At 43.4% G+C, this 19082-nt stretch overlaps 1 protein-coding gene across 8 annotated transcripts in view; it reads left to right on the top strand.

The window, feature by feature from the left end:
• The window catches only part of LOC138755080 (protein ITPRID1-like), a 110302-nt gene extending 94784 nt beyond the window's left edge, over window positions 1–15518 (top strand). For 6 of the 8 annotated variants that reach the window (XM_069920305.1, XM_069920303.1, XM_069920302.1 and 3 more), the window contains 3 exons: window positions 897–1073; window positions 5913–5989; window positions 15254–15518. In XM_069920305.1, the coding sequence (XP_069776406.1) occupies window positions 897–1073; window positions 5913–5975 (240 nt within the window). In that variant the 3' untranslated portion in view covers window positions 5976–5989; window positions 15254–15518. The remainder of the gene's footprint in view (window positions 1–896; window positions 1074–5912; window positions 5990–15253) is intronic. The other 2 variants (XM_069920306.1, XM_069920304.1) reach the window with 1 other exon arrangement.
• Window positions 15519–19082: the final 3564 nt, after the last annotated feature.

Genomic DNA, 19082 nt, shown 5'->3' with positions numbered 1-19082 from the left:
GACCAAATCTAACCTACTCTTAAATATTGACAAGGAACCAGCCTCAACTACTTCCTGTGGCAAAGAATTCCACAGATCCATCACCCTCTGAGAGAAGAATTTTTTCTCATTTCAGTCCAAGAAAACATCCCCCTTATCCTTGAAATATGACCCCTGATTCTGGTTTTTCCCAGCATTGGAAACAACCTACCTGCATCTAGTCTGTCTAAACCCTTAAGAATTTTAGATGTTTCTATAAGATCCTCCCTCAATCTTCTAAATTCCAGAGAATACAAGCCTAGTCTATCCAACCTTTCTTCATATGCAAGTCCTTCCATCCCTGGTATCAGTCTAGTGAACCTTCTCTGCACCCGCTCCATGGCGAGGATGTCCTTCCTCGGAGTCAGAAACTAATAAAACTGAAATGTAACATTCCATGAAATTACCTGAAGGGAAACAATCATTCGCCATTAGCATTAACATTGCCCAGCGTCGCTTACAGACAGTGAAAGAGAAAATGAAGTTCTCCCAGAGTCACCGAGTATCCGTGGATTCGCCTCCTGCACTCCAACAGCTTCTGCAGCTGTTCAGGTCAAACCATCAATGATCCAAACCTCAACACAATGAGGGAGCCTTCAGTACTCAGGGCCCTTTAGAAGCCCTCCTTGCCCTCAGCAACCTCTCAAATCCCAATTCCAATACCTGGTTCTTAATGGGCCAGTCTCCAGTTGCCTACAGCCTGGTGTGATTCCTTTGAACTCAGGTCACCAGCAGCCCTCCATCTGCATGGGTTCCTCACCCGCAAGTTGCCATCAGCTCATTGTCTGTCTGTGTCCTTCAGCCACAGAGGCTTTTGTTGGTCCATCACTATGGTCACCATTCTTAGGGTCATCTCCTCTGCTTCTCTTTCTCGACAGTGGCTGTTCTCCCTGTTACTGATGCCCTGCACCTGCCCACTTCTCCCTCGGAGTTGGAAACTCCTCGAGGTCACTCCAGAACAGAGGCACTGCCATATTCGCCCCAGAGCCTGCGATTGCAGGATTTTAAATAAAGCACCATCTGTGGCGGAGAAAGAATCAACTATCGACACCAGGGTAACACTTCAGAAGAGTTTTTTTAGCAAGATATCTTGGAGAGCATGCCCAGCACCCAAACTGAGCTGGCTCTGCTCACAGCCAGTTTTAACAGAGTTTATATACAATAAATGGCAGTGCATTCCTGCATGTGGGCTCCCTGTTGCAGTCAACCTGACAATAGTTTATCATTGTCAACATTTGGTAATAATTTAATAATTGTTTCACAGAATTACAAAGCTTATCATGTCTGCAGATAAGCGTGTCTGCAGATAAATTGCAACCTTGAGGTTCCCTGCCTCCACTTCTTTCTTTGGCTTGGCTTCGCGGATGAAGATTTATGGAGGGGTATCCACATCTGCTGCAGGCTCGTTGGTGACTGACAAGTCCAATGCGGGACAGGGAGACACGGTTGTAGGGTTGCAAGGGAAAATTGGTGGGTTGGTGTTGGGTTTTTCCTCCTTTGTCTTTTGACAGTGAGGTGGGCTCTGCGGTCTTCTTCAAAGAAGGTTTCTGCCCGCCGAACTGTGAGGCGCCAAGATGCACAGTTGGAGGCGAGATCAGCCCACTGGCGGTGGTCAATGTGGCAGGCACCAAGAGATTTCTTTAAGCAGTCCTTGTACCTCTTCTTTGGTGCACCTGTGTCTCGGTGGCCAGTGGAGAGCTCGCCATATAACACGATCTTGGGAAGGTGATGGTCCTCCATTCTGGAGACGTGACCCACCCAGCGCAGTTGGGTCTTCAGCAGCGTGGATTCGATGCTTGCAGATTCTGCCAGCTCGAGTACTTCGATGTTGGTGATGAAGTCGCTCCAATGAATGTTGAGGATGGAGCGGAGACAGCACTGATGGAAGCGTTCTAGGAGCCGTAGGTGATGCCGGTAGAGGACCCATGATTCAGAGCTGAACAGGAGCGTGGGTATGACAATGGCTCTGTACATGCTGATCTTTGTGTGTTTCTTCAGGTGATTGTTTTTCCAGACTCTTTTGTGTAGTCTTCCAAAGGCGCTATTTGCCTTGGCGAGTCTGTTGTCTACCTCTTTGTTGATCCTTGCATCAGATGAAATGCTGCAGCCGAGGTAGGTAAACTGGTTGACTATTTTGAGTTCTGTGTGCCCGATGGAGATGTTGGGGGGCTGGTAGTTGTGGTGGGGAGCTGGCTGATGGAGGACTTCAGTTTTCTTCAGGCTGACTTCTAGGCCAAACATTTTGGCAGTTTCCGCAAAACAGGACTTCATGCGCTGGAGAGCTGGCTCTGAATGGGCAACTAAAGCGGCATCGTCTGCAAAGAGTAGTTCGCGGACAAGTTGCTCTTGTGTCTTGGTGTGAGCTTGCAGGCCCCTCAGATTGAAGAGACTGCCATCCGTGTGGTTCCGGATGTAAACAGCGTCTTCATTGTTGAGGTCTTTCATGGCTTGTTTCAGCATCATGCTGAAGAAGATAGTAAAGAGGGTTGGTGTGAGGACGCAGCCTTGCTTCAAGCTGTTGTCAATGGAGAAGGGTTCGGAGAGCTCATTTCTGTATCTGACCCGACCTTGTTGGTTTACGTGCAGTTGGATAACCAAGTTGAGGAACTTGGGGGGGCATCCGAGGCGCTCTAGTATTTGCCATAGCCCTTTCCTACTCACGGTGTCGAAGGCTTTAGTGAGGTCAACAAAGGTGATGTAGAGTCTTTTGTTTTGTTCTCTGCACTTTTCTTGGAGCTGTCTGAGGGCAAAGACCATGTCAGTAGTTCCTCTGTTTGCGCGAAAGCCACACTGTGATTCTGGGAGGACATTTTCGGCGACATTAGGTATTAGTCTATTAAGGAGAATCCTAGTGAAGATTTTGCCTGCAATGGAGAACAGCGTAATTCCCCTGTCGTTTGAGCAGTCTGATTTCTTGCCTTTGTTTTTGTACAGGGTGATGATGATGGCATCACGAAGGTCCTGAGGCAGCTTTCCTTGGTCCCAGCAGAGCATGAAAAACTAATGCAGTTTGGTATGCAGAGCTTTGCCGCCAGCCTTCCAGACGTCGGGGGGGGGATTCCATCCATACTTGCTGCTTTGCCACTTTTCAGTTGTTCAATTGCTTTATATGTCTCTTCCCGGGTAAGGACCTCATCCAGCTCTAGACTCAAGGGTTGTTGAGGGCGGATTCTTGGACTGAGCGATTGGCACTGAAGAGGGATTGGAAGAGTTCTGACCATCGATTGAGGATGGAGATCTTGTCACTGAGGAGGACTTCGCCGTCTGAGCTGCGCAGAGGGCTTTGGACTTGGGGTGAGGGGCCGTACACCACCTTTAGTGTCTCATAATAACCCCTGAAGTCGCCAATGTCGGCGCTAAGCTGGGTTCGTTTGGCGAGGCTAGTCCACCACTCATTTTGGATCTCCCGGAGTTTGCGCTGAAGATGGCTGCATGCGAGATGGAAGGCTCGTTTTTTTCTCTGGCCAGGAAGGCTTTGCAAGGTGAGCCTGGTGGGCAGATCACTTCTTTGCCAGCAGCTCCTGGATTTCCTGGTTGTTTTCATCAAACCAGTTCTTGTTTTTCCTGGAGGAGAAGCCTCCACTTAAGCAGTATGCAACTGACTCTTGTATGTTCTTGTAAGCAACTTATGGTGAACCCTTAACCCTTTGTGTTCAGATTTTCCTCCACACCATCGGCTCCTTTAACAGTCTGCTTGAAGACCATACGGACCCATTGGCTGTAGGACTGGGCACTAGGACCCTGTGGGAGAGTGCTGGTCTCTGCTCCCTGCTCTCCCCAGGCCTGCAGCAATGCTGCTGTTACAGAAGTGGAAACCATTCAATATTGCAGTTCAAGGTCAGCTGTGAGTTCCATTTTATGGTTCTAGGTAGCAAGCATTTAAAAAAAGGTTTTCAAGGATATCAGTACACTGTGCCTCACAATACTAGGAACTCAGTTTCATCTTTGACCTTGGGTGACATCTCAATGTCAAGAGAAGCCAATGGATTTTTACAGCAATCCAATAGTTTTATGGTCACCCTGACTGATCATTGCTTCTTCTTCCAGATTTAATTAATTAACAGAACATATCTGCCCCGATGGGATTCACGTGGAAATTTCCAAGTTATCAGCTTTCGATTGTTAATCCAGTTGCTTATCTGCCATGCAAGTAGTGAAATAACAATTAAGAATGCTGGAAATCCTCAATAGGTCAGCGGCTATACTTCATGAGGAGTTTGAGGAGATTTAATATGTCACCAAAGGCTTATAAATTTCTACTGGTTGAATCACTTTCTGGTATGGAGATGCCAACACACAGGACAGGAAAAGTGAACTTGGCCAGAGCCCTCGTGGGCATTAGTCTTCACTCTATTAAGCTCATCTACAAGAGGCGGTGTCATCAAGGACCCTCACCAATCAAGCCATGTCCTCTTCATTCTCCTACCACAGGAGACTGAAGACAAACATGCCTGGGCACTGAAACAGCTTCTTCCCCTTGTCATCAGATTTCTGAATGGACTGCGACCTACAGACACTACCTCACTTCCTCTTCCTTTTTCACTGTTATTTATTTCTAAATGTAACTTTAATATTTGCACCCAGTAATAAATAATAAATGCTACTGCAAAACAACAAATTTCGTGACCTGTTCATGACAATAATTTCTTAAGTATCTGTGGAAAAGGTAACCAAGGGTACTTAGCATTTTGTTTAATAAACTTCAGGGAAGTGAAAGCTCTTTCAGTTGCATACATTGGTAGGTTGTTTCAGGTGGCCAGAATACCCCGAGGTAAAGCCACATATTCTACCCCTATGCGGCTCTCAGGGTACCCACCTGAAAGTGTAGAAGGCGCCTTCGAGGCGCTCTTTCTTACCCTCCTCCAGGAGGGATAATTGCTGGAGTACTGAAGTCCCACTAGGCACCTGAATGCAGCTGCCTGAAAGTGGCTGCTAAGGGGCGGGCTGATGACAATCATCCAGTGACCCAACTCCCTGCTGCCTGACAGCCACACGAATTGACAGCCCCCCTCCCCGCTGCCTGACAGACCCCCTCCACGCCTGATGTCCCCCCTCCCCGCCGCCCCTGCCCCAACGTCCCACGCTGGCGACCCCTGCCCCAATGTCTCACGGTGACGAGGAGGAGTGTGCTCCGAGGCGCTTCTAGTGCAGCTGTCCTTTTCAGGTGGACAGCACAGCGCTTTCAGGGCTGCCACCTGAACGACAATTTCACAGCTCTGTACCCACTTCTGCAGGTGCATTCTTGGCACCCCTAACGCAATGTTGGGGTGCCCTGCCATAGCCTCACCTTAAGGAAATGTGGTTCTTTTGTGCTCCTATTTGTTATTCTCGACTATTGCTCTGTTTGACTAAAAAGAGATTAGCTTGGCTTTTCTTCAGTGAGAAGTTATGAGCTTCCTGACATGGTAGTTTTCTGTAATTCACAATTATTTTCCCCACTGGAAAGATGAGGAGGTAAAGAAGTTGGTACTCTCTGCCCTGTTTGGTGCTACAGGTAATACAGTCCCAAACCTGCTCAGCCGTGAAGTAATGATTGCGGCCTGTGACTTTTTTCCCCCATCAACACCTCCTTCTCAAGCAAATTCCTCTCAAGCATTAAAAAGCTATTGGAATGAAGGCCCAACATTGGGACTGGAATACAGAAAAGGAGGAAATTATGATAAAAGGACCTCATTCACTGAAGCAATTCAAAGCATTACAGTGAACACAATTTGAAACAATACCATGAACAGCTCTATGTGAAAACAGCAAGCAAAACCTGCAAAGCCAAGATTCAAGATAAGCAATGCAGTTGATTTACCAATTACAAAAATGTACACACTAAAATAATTTATGTTTGATTTTTTTGGCACTTTTTAAGCTTTTCTAACCATGTAATAAAATATCTCTTCCAGATTAAACAATCATTTAAACAGTTCAGATTGGCAAAACATGAGATGACAGAAAATGCTAACTGAGGATCCTTCAAGTGGCAAGTTGCAATTTATTCTTGTTGGACTGTAACATTAAAGTTGTAAATGGAATGAAAATCTAATCACAAGGTACTCTATCATCAAGAAAATATTCTATTTTGATTTCCTTAAACATACAAGAAAGAAATTGAATAGCACTGGAAATATGAATTGGGTTCACATTGCTTGAGTTTCAAGTTCATTATCATCCGATTGTACAGGTACAACCCAATGAAACAGCATTCTCTGGTCCTCAGCATAAAATCATGCAAACTCATCATAACAAGCAATACATATGCAGTCTGAAAATACATACCCACAAGCAGTAGACTTATGCAGGCACCAGAAATGGGGAGAACATCTCTTTCTTCACCCCCACCCCATTTATGAGGAGACAATCCTAAGGGCGGTATCCATGGTGGTGGACCAGCGAGGGGCTCTACAGCTGAAGGACATGCATAGGCTGCGGGCTGTCAACAATCTGAGGACAAAGGACTTGCACCGGGCTGTGGGCCGACAGAAGCAGGGATCAGAACTGGGACTGGAGGGCAAGGAGGGCTCCTGAAGGCCCTTGGGTGCTGAAGGCTTCCTCATCAGCACATTGGAGGTTTGGATCTGGGCTTGGGTTGCAAATTGTCTGAACTGAACTGGGGTCTCATGAGGCTGGAGGTGAATCCACAGACACTCTTATGACTATGGGGGGTGGGGGGGGGGGACTCATTTTTGGTTCTTTCTCTGACTATGGGGCTCCAGGCAATACTAATGGCAGGTCTTTTGTCTAGACTAAAGGCAATTATATTTGATAATAATTTTCCGTTTTATTACATGATGATAAATAGTATCTCATCTGATAAAAAAATAAATGAATATTGTGAAATAAATAACCTTGATTAACCTGCAAGGCCCCTAAAATTTACGTTCCCACCTCACTTTCATGATTATGGAATTTAACCAACAACCTTTCTTCACAGGTTGCAAATTCAAAATCAGTTCATTCCAGTTAAAGTCAGCTGTAAGTGAGAGAGGTCATGCCTGCAGCTCTGAGACTGTGTGTAATGCTGGACTCAGGCTTTCGACCTGCTGCGGAATTCACTCCAACCACTGCAAAGAAATTCTGGGCATTTTAGCTCAGAGGTAGCTCGAGACACCTTGCTAAAGAATGTGGGGATTCTTTAGGCTGGGATGTCACTCGTGTCAACAAGACAGAACTTGCTCTACATCAATGCCAGTAGTGAAATGTTCAGAATGTGAATAAAGCATTATAAACATCCTTGGTTGAAATCAGTAAGGACATCAGCTCAGTACAAAGGCTGACTGCATTCTTGGAGTAATTACCCAATAGCCTTGGACTCCAGGGATCAGAGTGGAAATTCCAACTTGACAGCTGTGGAATTAAAATTCAGATTACCAGAAGAAGTGCTGAAGATCTCAAAATGATTAGATTGGTCATGATTTGGTTCACAGATGACTTTCAAGATGATGGAGGCTGAAACATTAGCAGCATTTAAAAGACACTTAGGCACATGGACGAATGAAAAGTAGAGGGTTACAAGGTACGAAGAGTAATATTTTTATTGGTAGGAATATATAGGTCGGAACAACACTGATGGCTGAAGGGCCTGTACTGTAATGTTATTCAATTCTATGATTCTATGGGAGGAAATCTGTCTTCGGAACAATATCAAGAAGTTTAAAAGAGCGCAGAGAAAACTTACATTTCTGGAACTTGCAGAGCTGAGTTATAGAGAAAGATTGAATAGGTTAGGACTTTATCCCTTGGAGGGTTGGAAAATATGGTGAGATATGATAGATATGTACAAAATTATGAGGGTGATTGGGTGAATGCAAAGAGGTTTTTTCCATTGAAGTTTGAGTGAGACAAAAAACTAGAGGACATAGTGAAGGGTGAAATATTTAAGGCAGCAGTTCTCAACCTTTTTCCATTCACATCCCACTTTAAGTATTTCCTCTGCCATAGGTGCTCTGTGATTAGTAAGGGATATCATCTGAAGAGCGTTTGACGGTTCTTGGCCTGTACGCATTAGAATTTAGGAAAATGAGGGGCTTGTGGAGGCAGGGTCATGGATGTATAGATTGATAGATCCTTGACTAACCAGGGCATCAAAAGTTATGGGGAGAAGGCTGGGATGTGGGATTGGGTGGGGAAATGGATTAGCTCGGGACAGACTTGAAGAGCTGAATATTCCTGCTCCTATGTCTTATGGTATTATGGACTTACGCCTCGTGCACTGCCAAACCGAGACCACCGCAAATAGGAGGAACAACATCTCGTGTTCCATCTGGGCCTTCCCCAATCAGACAGCGTTCACGTTGACTTCTCCAGTTTCTCTTAAACTCCTCCCCATCTCTCTTTCCCTACTTGCCATGCCCCTTGCTGCCCCACCCTTCCCTTTCCTTTTCATTGATAATACGACCCCATCCCTCTGTCGCTTCTCAGTTTGTTTTCCTACTCTTACCCATACCCACCTGTTAGTTAGTGCTCCTCCCCCTGCCCTCTTCCCTCCACCTTTTTTCTTCAGGTGCCTGCCTGCTCTTTGCTCGTGTTGATGAAGGGCTCTGGCCCAGAACGTTCGTCACCCTTTACTTCCTATAGGTCTTGCATAACCTGCCGAGTTTCTCAAGTACTTTTCTCAATCACAACTTCTGCAGACTTTCCTGTTTAATTAAGGATAACAGCATGCTGGGCCTTGTTTTGTGTTTTTTTTTTAAATCATTTGCCCTGATGAACAGCAAAGCAGGCAATAGGATAGTTTTGGTTGAGTTTATTTTTCAGGCAAGTCGACATTTGAAAATTTAAGAGCTCTCTTTGTCGTATAGAAAAAATATACAATTTTGTTTTGCTTTTGAGTGTCCTCAAAAGACACACAAAGAGGCACCATTCGTCCAGTGCCACTAGCAAGATGAGAAAGGGAAGCAAAAGCCAATCCCTTCAGAGGCATTGAGTGCCCCTGGATCCCATCTGATGCCGCCACCTCCTGCAACTTGGTAGTTGCGTGGCCTCCTGTCTGATCCAATGGTGAACCTGACCTGGAGGCAGCCAAGCCATCTTCCTCAACCCCCAGTTCCAAATTCCCCAAGGATATCCAAATATTAAAGGTTTTATTGACCTTCATGTCCCTGACAGTGTTTGTGATAAAGATATTCCCTCTGTGCTGTTAAAATGGGAGGGGAGGTGCTTCAGCCACAAGAGGATTACACAAAGCTCAGATGATGTGTGACGTGGAGGTAGACTCATTTGTGGTCTTCAACATGAAATGTTACCTCTCTCTTTCCACACGTGTGACCAGATCTGCTGAATGTTTCCAGCAATTTCTGTTTTTGATTTCAGGTGCGGTTTGTTTAATGCTTGAAATGCTTCCAGCAGACCTTGTACTGCTCTCAAAGTCAGGCCTCCTGCACCATCAGGATTCTTGCAGGCTGCCTCTGCTATCATACTGAGAGGACAGAATAAAGGCCAATCGCCAAAATTGGGGAATCTTTTCACTTTCTGGTTTAAAAACCTTTTGTGCCTATAAGGAGATTTGAGCTCTCAATTATTAGCAAACAGATTGGCCGACTCTGTACCAAAAATAGTAAAACAAGATCAAACTGGATTTATTAAGAAAAGACGAACAGTGGATAATGTCTGTAAATTTATTAATTTATTTCATGCAGTTCAATGAAATAAGATGCCAGTGGTGACTGTTGCTTTAGATGCAGAAAAAGCCTTTGACAGGGTAGAATGGAATTATTTATTCAAAGTATTACAGAGGTTCAATCTATCAGAAAAATATATTAATTAGATTAAAGCATTATATAATGGACCATTGGAGAAGGTGACAGTAAATGGATATGTATCGAACCAATTTAAATTAAGTAGGTCAACTAGGCAGGGATGTCCACTGTTCGCTTTAGCAATAGAACCATTGGCAGAACTGATAAGAAGAGAAAATAAGATGAAAGGGATAAAAATAAAGGAGAAGGAGGATAAAATCAGTTTATTTGCAGATGACATCATAGTATACTTAACAGAACCAGAAATATCAATAAAAGAACTACATAGGAAATTGAAGGAATATGGAGAAATGTTGGGGTACAAGATCAACACAAATAAAAGTGAAGAGATGCCAATGAGTTATGTGAATTATACAGAATTTAAAAAAGAATCACCATTTAAATGGCAAACACAAGCAATCCGATACCTAGGTATTAGATAATAATTTAAGCCACCTGTATAAATTAAATTATCAGCCATTAATAAAGAAATTACAGGAAGACTTAGAACATTGGAAAGAATTACCACTAATGTTGATAGGGAGGGTAAATTGCATTAAAATGAATGTCTTCGCAAGGATACAATACTTATTTCAATTGTTACCAATTCCCTTAACAGAGAAATTCTTCAATGAACTAAAGAGAATAATAAAGAAATTTTTATGGAAAGGGGGGTAAACCGAGGATAGTGTTAGATAAATTAACAGAGTGGTACAACCAAGGTGGTTTGCAGTTACCAAACTTTAAAAATTATTATAGGGCAGCACAGTTAAGGTATTTATCAGATTTTTATCAGACAAGGGAAAAACCAGATTGGACTAAGATAGAGCTAGATAAAATAGGGGAGAAGGTACCGGAACATATACTTTATAAGTGGGATGAAAAGCTGGTGCAATATAAAAGCTCACCAGTACTGCACCATCTGCTCAATATATGGAAGAAGATTCACTTAGAAAGGAAAAAAAAACAAATGACCAACTACCAAAATTATTATTGACACAAAATCAGCTAATCCCTTTTACAATAGATAATCTTTCCTTTAGAGAATGGGAGAGAAAAGGAATGAAAAGAATAGAAAATTGTTTTTTGGGAAATAATTTATTAACATTTGAACAATTGAAGTACAAATATGGAATAACTTATGGTACAATGTTTGCATACCACCCATTGAAAGCCTACTTAAAGGATAAATTGGGAAACAGACTGAGATTACCAGAAGGAAGCTGCTTTGAATATGTGATTACAGATACAATGATAATAAAAAGATTTATAACGAACATGTACATCAAGCTGCAAGAGAAATAAAATGATGAAATAAGCTATAAACCCAAACAAAAGTGGGAAAAAGATTTAAACATAAAGATAAAAAATGAAACATGGGAAAAGTTATGTTCTGGAACTATGAAGAATAATAAACACAAGATTACACATGATACAGTATAATTGGTTACACAGGTTATATATCACACCCCAAAAGTTAAAAAACTGGGATCAAATATTATCAGATAGAAGTTTTTGCTGTAAGAAGGAAATGGGAACAACAGTACACGCAATTTGGGCATGTGAGAAAGTGGATAAGTTTTGGGTAAGAAGTAAAGAATTAGGCCTCAAACTGGATGAAGCACAAAAAAAAATTACTCTGATAGCCTTAGCTGTAGCAAAAAATGTATAATGTCAACTTGGAAATCAGAAGAGAGCGTGAGAGTACATAACATAACATAACATAACAATTACAGCACGGAAACAGGCCATTAGGCCCTTCTAGTCTGCACCGAACAAAACACCCCTTTCTAATCCCACCTCCCTGCACAATGCCCATAACCCTCCATCTTCTTCTCATCCATATACCTGTCCAACCTTTTCTTAAATAATACAATTGACTCCGCCGCCACTATTTCTCCTGGAAGATCATTCCACACAGCTACCACTCTCTGAGTAAAGAAGTTCCCCCTCATGTTACCTCTAAACCTCTGCCCCTTAATTCTTAACTCATGTCCTCTTGTTTTAAACTTTCCTCCTCTTAACGGAAATAGTCTATCCACATCCATTCTGTCTATCCCTTTCATAATCTTAAATACTTCTATCAAATCCCCTCTCAACCTTCTACGCTCCAAAGAATAAAGACCCAATCTGTCCAATCTCTCCCCATACTCCAGATGCTTAAACCCAGGCAACATTCTGGTAAACCTTCTCTGCACTCTCTCCACTCTGTTTATATCCTTCCTATAATTAGGCGACCAGAACTGCACACAGAACTCCAAATTAGGCCGCACCAACGTCTTATACAATCTCAACATCACCTCCCAACTCCTATATTCCATGCAATGATTGATAAAGGCCAGCATACTAAAAGCCTTCTTCACCACCCTATTCACGTGAGTTTCTACCTTCAGGGAACGATGTACCGTCACTCCTAAATCTTTCTGCTCTTCTGTATTTCTCAATGCTCTCCCATTTACCACATATGTCCTATTCTGATTCTTCTTACCAAAATGAAGCACCTTACACTTATCAGCATTAAATTCCATCTGCCATTTTTCAGCCCACTTTTCTAAGCAGCCCAAATCCCTCTGCAATCCTTGAAAACCTTCTTCATTATCCACTATTCCACCTATCTTAGTATCGTCTGCATATTTACTAATCCAATTCACCACCCCATCATCTAGATCATTAATGTATATAACGAACAACAATGGGCCCAATACAGATCCTTGAGGCACACCACTGGTCACCGGCCTCCAACCTGACAGACAATTATCCACTACCACTCTCTGGACTCTCCCTTTCAGCCAATGTTCAATCCATTTGACTATCTCAAAATTTATACCTAAAGACTGCACCTTCCTAACTAACCTTCCATGTGGTACCTTATCGAAGGCCTTACTGAAGTCCATATAGACAACATCCACTGTGCTACCCTCATCCACATTCCTAGTCACCTCTTCAAAAAATTCAATCAGATTGGTCAAACATGACCTTCCTCCTACAAATCCATGTTGAGTGCTCCTGATCAGACCCTGTCTATCCAGATGTTTATAAGTACTATCTCTAAGAATTTTCTCCATTAATTTACCTACCACAGACGTCAAACTTACAGGCCGATAGTTGCCAGGCTTCCTCCTTGAACCCTTTTTAAATAACGGAACCACATGCGCAATGCGCCAATCCTCCGGCACTATCCCCATATCTAATGACATTTGAAAAATTACCGCCAGAGCCTCTGCTATTTCCTCCTTCACTTCTCTCAATGTCCTGGGGAAGATCCCGTCTGGTCCCGGAGACTTATCCACCTTTATATTCTTCAAAAGCCTTAAAACTACACCTTTTGTAATCTCTATATTCCCCATATTTACCCAATTTGCTTTTTTAATCCCACATCTCCCAATATCCTTCTTAGTGAATACCGAAGAAAAGAAACTGTTTAATATCTCCCCCATTTCTCTAGCAATGGTACATAGAAATTAATGTTATTCCATTGGAAAAAATAACATATAATTCAAAAAATAAAGTCACATTATTTGAACAAATTTGGGAACCGTACATGGAACATAACAGAGAGGGCCTACCGTGGACCTCCACCCCCTAAAATGATAAAAAGACAAAATGACTTGATCCAGTGTGTAAAAGTAGATGAAACAATTTTCTTGTTTATTTTCATTGTGTTATGACATTGTTTAATGGTTTTATAGTATTGTATATGTTGTATGTTTAATGGGTTTGGAGAGGGGAGGGAAGGTAGAGGGGAAAAAAGGGGAGAAAATGCCACTGTGTATATTTAATAGGGGAATGTTCATATGTATTTTGATTGATATGGTTCACAGTGTGAAAAAAAAATAGTGCAAGCATTTGCACAAAAGTCTCATGACCTTCTATTAGTTCTTGGGCAAGGACCATGAGTTCTCCTTGCACATGGAGACTACTTCCTGCTCAGTGTTCTTCAGAAGTGCTGGGAGACACATCTGCCCCCAATTCTAAGGAGTAAATTGGCCAGTCATTTCCTCCAACCATTGTAGTGGGCACCCTTGCTTTGCTCACCCTTCCCATTAGCTGGTTTGTTTGTCCCTTCAAGAACTATTTCCTGAGGCCAGAACTGAGAAAAGTTTGGGAAATTTGGCCATACTGTTCTTCAACCAGGTAGCTTTCCATGATGAAGCCCATTGGCGCTCTTTAGGAACTCCTGCAAATGTATGTCACCATTTTATGGAAGCATTTTGAACAGAGATTGTTAGTAGCATCTTAACATCAGAATATCTTCCCAGTGCAAGTGAATTTCTGGACCCATGCTTTCCATAAATGTAACATTAGCTTGATTATTACATCCCATTGTGAAACCAGTAATGGAGGAGGATAGACATCCCTATCGACTTAGTCAGCACAGTTCCACAATGAACAGGTGAAGTGTGCTTCAGCATGTTACTGAATCTGCCTTGTATTATGCAGGGATAGAAGTGTATCCTTCAAATTCACAGTCAAAAGGGCGGCAGGATTAGTGTAGCGGTGAGCACAATGCTTTTACAGCGGCAGCGATCAGGTCCAAGATTCAAATCCTGCGCAGCCTGTAAGGGGTTTGTACATTCTCCCCGTGTCTGTACGGGTTTCCTCTGGGTGCTCCGGTTTCCTCACACCCTTCAAAACTTATTGGGGTTGTAGGTCAACTGGATCTATTTGGGTGGCATGGCTCTTGAACTGAAGGGCCTGTAACCATGCTGTATGTCTAAATTTTAAAAATGTTATTGTCATGTAATAATACATTAAATATGCAATATGCAGGATATGCTTCAACTTCTGTTTGCCAAAAGAGGAGCATTGCCCAGCACCCCTAAGAGAAGCAAAAGGGAGTCCCTTCAGAGTCATTGAGTGTCCATGGATTCGCCTCAAGTGCTCCCGCAATCTCCGCAGCCACACAGTCTCCTGTTCAATCCATCAGCAGCCCGAGCTCCAGCTCCCAACATCTGACGTGGTCAGGAAACCTTCAGTGCCCGAGGCCCTTCGGGAGCCCTCCTTTCCCTCAGACCCTCTTGAATCTAGCTCTGATACCTGAGCCAGTCGCCCGCAGCCCACGTGAGAGTCACCAACAGGTTGCAGCCAGTCTGGGTTCTTCAGCTGCTGAGACCCTCGCTATGTTAAAAAAAAGTAGGGCATTGCAGGTCCAGTTTCACAGCCATAGTCTGAGAAATATTTGTTAAACAAATTAGCCTTCTTGGAAAGTGTTTAGATTTACTGGGTCCTTTGAAAGAGAGATTATAGGATCTGTTTAATTGATGTATTAAATTCAGCCTGGGATCTGATATGCAGCTGCAGGAAGAGAACCTTGCCTTGTCTAAGTGTAAATTCAACATCTTCATTCATTGCTCCTCATCATGTGACCTCAGTGACTGATGACATCAATACCTGTCATCTGTGTGCCACATGATTGGAAGAAATAATTTATTTTCTGTGTTAACAGTGGGAATATGTGGGTGTATGTCATGTTTTATTTACTAGCTTATTGAAATCTTCCTTCATTGCAGATTCAAGTGCAAAATCTTGACAGTTTCTGTGAAGTGAAGCAAACCATTGAAGCAAAAAAACAGGAATATGACGAGCACATCATATGAGATAAATTATATTTTTCAGCTGGGGCAGCGCGTCTCTTGTATTTCCTTGTTTTATGAATTCCAGTGAACTTGCATATTATCCCTATTTGTGACTGATCACTAATTGCCATTGCTTGTTCAAAATGTGCAAATTGGCAAAATAAAATGATGTAATACTTATGTCATGACATTTACCATAGCTTGCTTCCAATAGTTTGTTTAATACAGTACATTTCTGATCAAAGGAAAACTGATCAACAGAAATTCCGAATATCCAAAAGCTTTTTTTCAGGTGAAACATGACGTCACAATTTGGAAATTTTTTTTTACCCGCTGTGTTCAAGTGGGGCTGCAGGGAATCAGTTTTACAAAGGAGACATTTGTACACATTGTCTGATTATTGTTTTAAATTGTCATTTTAAATTGAACGCCACGCTTTCACCTGCTCGCCTGCTCAAGCCACGCAGCTGCTCCCTTCCTGCTCGCCCGCCGAACCGTGCTCCCTCCCCCTTGCCCGAGCTGTTCCTTCTGACAAATGCCCTATCGGTGAGGTCACTTAAGTTCTGCTGGAGAACAATCTCCATGCAATCTCCGACCACTTACAGGTGAGGTGACACCTCCAGCTCCTTGGCAGGGATCCCGGGCAGGATTGGCGATGGCAGTGGGAAGGTTTCGGAGATTGGCGACGGAAGTGGGGAGGTGTCAGGGATCAGTGACTGCGTGGGAGGAGTTGGGGATTGGTGATAGCCGATACAAGTATTCTTCTGATACTGCTGGGCTGCTTTAGAGAAAATTCCCGAATATCTGAAAAATCCGCTGAACCGAGATAGGATCATCAGAAATGAGCTGCTGCTAAAGAGGCTGCTACTCTGAATAAACTAAACACTGTAATGCTTTACATGCATGTAAATCTTGAGTTTCCTTGATTCTTATGAGGCAATGGAGAACAATGAGAGCATGGCCCTGCACGTTGTCTATGTGGACTTGAACAAGCCTGGCAAGATCCCAAGTAGCAGGTTAGTCTGGAAGGTTAGAACACACTGGATCCACAGGGAGTGGTTGATTGGATTCAAACTGGATTGGTGGAAACAGAGAGTAGAAAGTGGCTTGTCTAATCAGAGGCTAGTGACCAATGGTATGCCACAGGGGTTGGTGCTGGATTCAGTGTTTTTTGGTTATCTGCCCATGGAAGCAATGGAGGTGACCTCAGTAAATGCTGTATATTTAAGACCAGGTTGGATAAACTTTTGCAAAGTTGGGGAAAAGGCAGGTAGGTGGCAATGAGCCTATCATTGGATCAGCTCGATGGGCTGTTATCTAAATTAACAATTTGGATGGCAATGTAATTAACACACTGTCAAACTGTAAGGAATTTGGATGTTCTTTCCCGTGTCTGCGTGGGTTTCCTCCAGGGCTCACCCTTGAGGTATTTAGGTAGCATGGACTCGTGGGCCAGAAGGGCCTGTTAGTGTTCTGTATAGCCACTTTCAGGTGGCCAGAATACCTCGATGTAAAGCCGCCTATTCTACCCGAATGCAGCTATCGGAAGGCCACCTGAAAGTCGAAAACCCGGCCCTGAGGCGTACTTACCCAACCCTCCTCAGGGAAGTATATTTTCTGCTTCCAAGCAGTCCCCCGAGGCACCTGAAAGCAGCAGTGAACTGCTAGGGGGAGGCGGGCTGATCACCTTGCAGTGACATCGTCAGCCTGAGAAGCTTTGGCGTGATTTTTGAGAAACTGGAGAGGGTGCGGACTCTGCATCACCGGTAGTCTCATTTTTCGGTACATTAGAGGCATTTCTCTTCTCTGCTCTGGGCCCCCCATGATCCTGTTTCCCTTTCTGCTTCATCCTCGACGCGTTGAAAATGACGTTGCGACAGCAGGCGGGACTACGGCCACAGTCGACGGGATCTGGTGTTCGCTCCGAGGCGCCTCTCCTACAGCCGGCCATTTCAGGTGCCAGAACAGCACCTTCAGTGCTGCCACCTGAACGTTGATTCGAACACACCCGCAGCTGCTTCTGCAGGCGCATTCTCAGAGCGATTGCACCTGAAAGCGGCTCATGTCTAAATTTTACAAACTCCGCTAATCTTCATTCATCTATGAACTTTATGATCATGCCTCATATCCACCTTCAAATTAATTAACGTTAATTTAAAAAACTGCCAGTGTCCCTGCATCAATTGCTGTTGGGCCTTAGGTAGGCCCATCACAAAAACAAACCTCAACTTTCACCCTCTGTGTCAAAGCCTGCTTTGAATCCATTTTGACAACTTACCCTGAATCCCATGGCCTATTGGACCAACCACCCATTCAGTGCCGTCTCAAAGACCTCATTGAAGCCTATGTAAACCAGATCTACTGTATTATTCTTATCAATACATTTCAATGCATTTTCATTGTTTTAAAAAAGCTTGCTTGTTCTCTCTGATTAGTCCCTGCCTTTCCGAGTGATCATTCATCCTGCACCTCAGAATTTTTTTCCCAATAACTTCCTTATTATTAATATTAGTCTCACAATGACAGTGTGAGACAGTTGTCATTACTAGGCTTTTTCCTGCTGCCCAGCTTATTGTCCTCCAGTGACATGTAACAGCGGAGGCTTTAATGTCGATCCTCTAAAATTCCAGAAGGGGCTAGGTGAATTGGGAGGCTTGGAATGTTCAAGAAAAGAGAGAGTGAATAGAAAACCTTTAGATCGATTATCCGGTCATTAGGAAAAGGGACAGTACTACTCTGACCTGCAATCTGGAAGTCAAAGTGTGGTTAGAGCCAGTGCTGTTTTATAAAAGATAAAACAAGTTTGGAAAATTTGCCATGGGTTTTGTAAATGGTTCTGTGATGAAAATGGTGGATATTTAGACTTGAATATTTTGTTTGAAGATTCTGACAACTTCTAGCTCAAGAAAATACCTGGGAGCCTTAAGAAACCAAAAGAATGATCCATATTAGCAGGGATCTAAAGCTCATCAAAGAGATAGATACATTATCTTATACTTTGAATTTAAGTTTTACATTTTTAAAACTAAATTTAGATGCGGGCATACAGCATGGTAACAGGCCCTTCCAGCCCACAAGCCTGTGCCATCTAAATACCCCAATTAGCCTACATCCCTTGTACGTTTCAAAGGGTGGTGGAAACCGAAGCACCCAGAGGAAATGTACGCATATGTGGAGAGAATGTACAAGCATCTCCGGATTCGAACCCGGGTCGCTGGCGCAGTGATAGCATTGTACTCAGCTCTATTACTAATCATTAGCCTGCCAATATTCACAACCTCAACAAGGGCTTCTAATAATGTCCAGCACGCCCTCTCCATCGAGGGATGGATGCACTCATCCTAAATGTAGCCACTGTCACATGTCAGTCAAGCAAAATGGGCTGTGTGATGTGTTTCTGCAAATGGGCAGTCATGGTTGAACAATGGGGTACAGGTAAGCTGTTATTCGTGGGTTTGAGGCTTGCAACATGCCAACTGTGTGAGGGTGCAATGAAAATATTAGCCCGGTTTTATTGAGACTATTGGTAAATGACTGGAATGTGCCCAATTGAATCATGCATGAGGCTTGTGATGTAGTTGGGAGTACATGCCACTGTCATTAGGCCAACCATGTTAGATCATTGAATTACTGGCAACGCTGCATCCAAGTCTTTGGGGTTGGGGACCAGGAATTGCCTTCCTAAATGTTTGCTCCATCTGTATCTTGAACCTACCTGGATGGCCTCCTGGTCCCCTGTGAATCCAAGGAAGTTCCCCATTTT

The sequence above is a fragment of the Narcine bancroftii genome, chromosome 2 (assembly GCF_036971445.1).
Source record: "Narcine bancroftii isolate sNarBan1 chromosome 2, sNarBan1.hap1, whole genome shotgun sequence".
Classification (NCBI taxonomy): Eukaryota; Metazoa; Chordata; class Chondrichthyes; order Torpediniformes; family Narcinidae; genus Narcine; species Narcine bancroftii.
The sequence above is the reverse complement of the archived record's forward strand: the minus strand, read 5'-3'. Positions and strand labels throughout refer to the sequence as shown.